We start from the raw sequence: 1,024 nt of genomic DNA, 5'->3' as shown, positions 1-1,024 counted from the left end.
GATCATCAACGTGCCCCAGTCGGCAGTGCTGGGCATCCACGCCACCTTCCAGCGCCCGATGGCGGTCAACGGGGAGGTCTACATCTCCCCATATCTCCACGTATCTCCCCCGTATCTCGCCGCAGGTCAAGATCCGGCCGATGATGCACATCTCCCTACACCTCCCTACATCTCCCCATCTCTCCACGTGTCTCCCCCGTATCTCGCCGCAGGTCAAGATCCGGCCGATGATGTACATCGCCCTGACGTACGACCACCGGCTGATCGACGGCCGGGAGGCGAGGGGGGGTATGGGGGATGCGGAGAGATATTCGGGGAGATATGGGGAGATGCGGAGAGATACATGGAGGTATGGGGAGATATGGGGAGATGCGGGAAGGTGTGGGGATATGCGGAGAGATTCGGGGAGGTATGGGGAGATGCGGGGAGATACGGGGAGGTATGGGGAGATGCGGGTACCTTATCTACCGCAGGCGGTGACCACTCTGAAGCGCGTCAAGGAGCTCTGCGAGGACAGCCCACCCGCCCGCTGCTTGCCACGTACACCGAGGAGCCTGACTCCTTACCGATGCGGACTGGCCATGAATAGGACCCCACTCGCTTCATCCTCGACGCGTGAGTCGGCGTCTTCCTCCTCCCGCCGCGGCTGCCGCCCGGCGCTGCGCACCCGCTGCGCGCCCGCTCCGCTCTCCCGGGAGCAAGGGGGTAGGGGAGGGGGGGGGGGGGGTAGACGACCGCGGGTGGCGCGAGGCGGCGGGACTCTGTGTGTGCGTGTGCGTTCGGCCGGGGAGGGGGGAGGGGCGGGGCGGGGCGAGGGGGGAGGGGGGGAGGGGGGGGGGGGATTTTCCATTGGCGGATTGGCGCACCCCGATTCCCCCCAGCCAGCTGGGGGCTCCCCGATGTTTGCCGGGCAGGCTTCTCTCTCCCCTCCCTCCATACACACCTCATTTGGCCAGGTGGTCGAGCGCTTTTGGTCGGTTGGTCGGGGTCCCAATGACGTATGTTGGTTCTCGCCACAGGTGGG

The 1,024-nt window shown here is 66.0% G+C and overlaps 1 protein-coding gene across 1 annotated transcript in view; it reads left to right on the top strand.

Moving 5' to 3' along the window:
- The window catches only part of EMIHUDRAFT_229561 (hypothetical protein), a gene marked incomplete at both ends in the record, with an annotated part of 1,264 nt that extends 645 nt beyond the window's left edge, over positions 1 to 619 (top strand). The window contains 2 exons of the mRNA XM_005785976.1: positions 20 to 76; positions 590 to 619. Coding sequence (XP_005786033.1) covers positions 20 to 76; positions 590 to 619 — 87 coding nt within the window. The remainder of the gene's footprint in view (positions 1 to 19; positions 77 to 589) is intronic.
- Positions 620 to 1,024: the final 405 nt, after the last annotated feature.

This window comes from Emiliania huxleyi (assembly GCF_000372725.1).
Source record: "Emiliania huxleyi CCMP1516 chromosome Unknown EMIHUscaffold_156, whole genome shotgun sequence".
Classification (NCBI taxonomy): Eukaryota; Haptophyta; order Isochrysidales; family Noelaerhabdaceae; genus Emiliania; species Emiliania huxleyi.
This window is presented reverse-complemented; position numbering and strand designations above follow the sequence as displayed.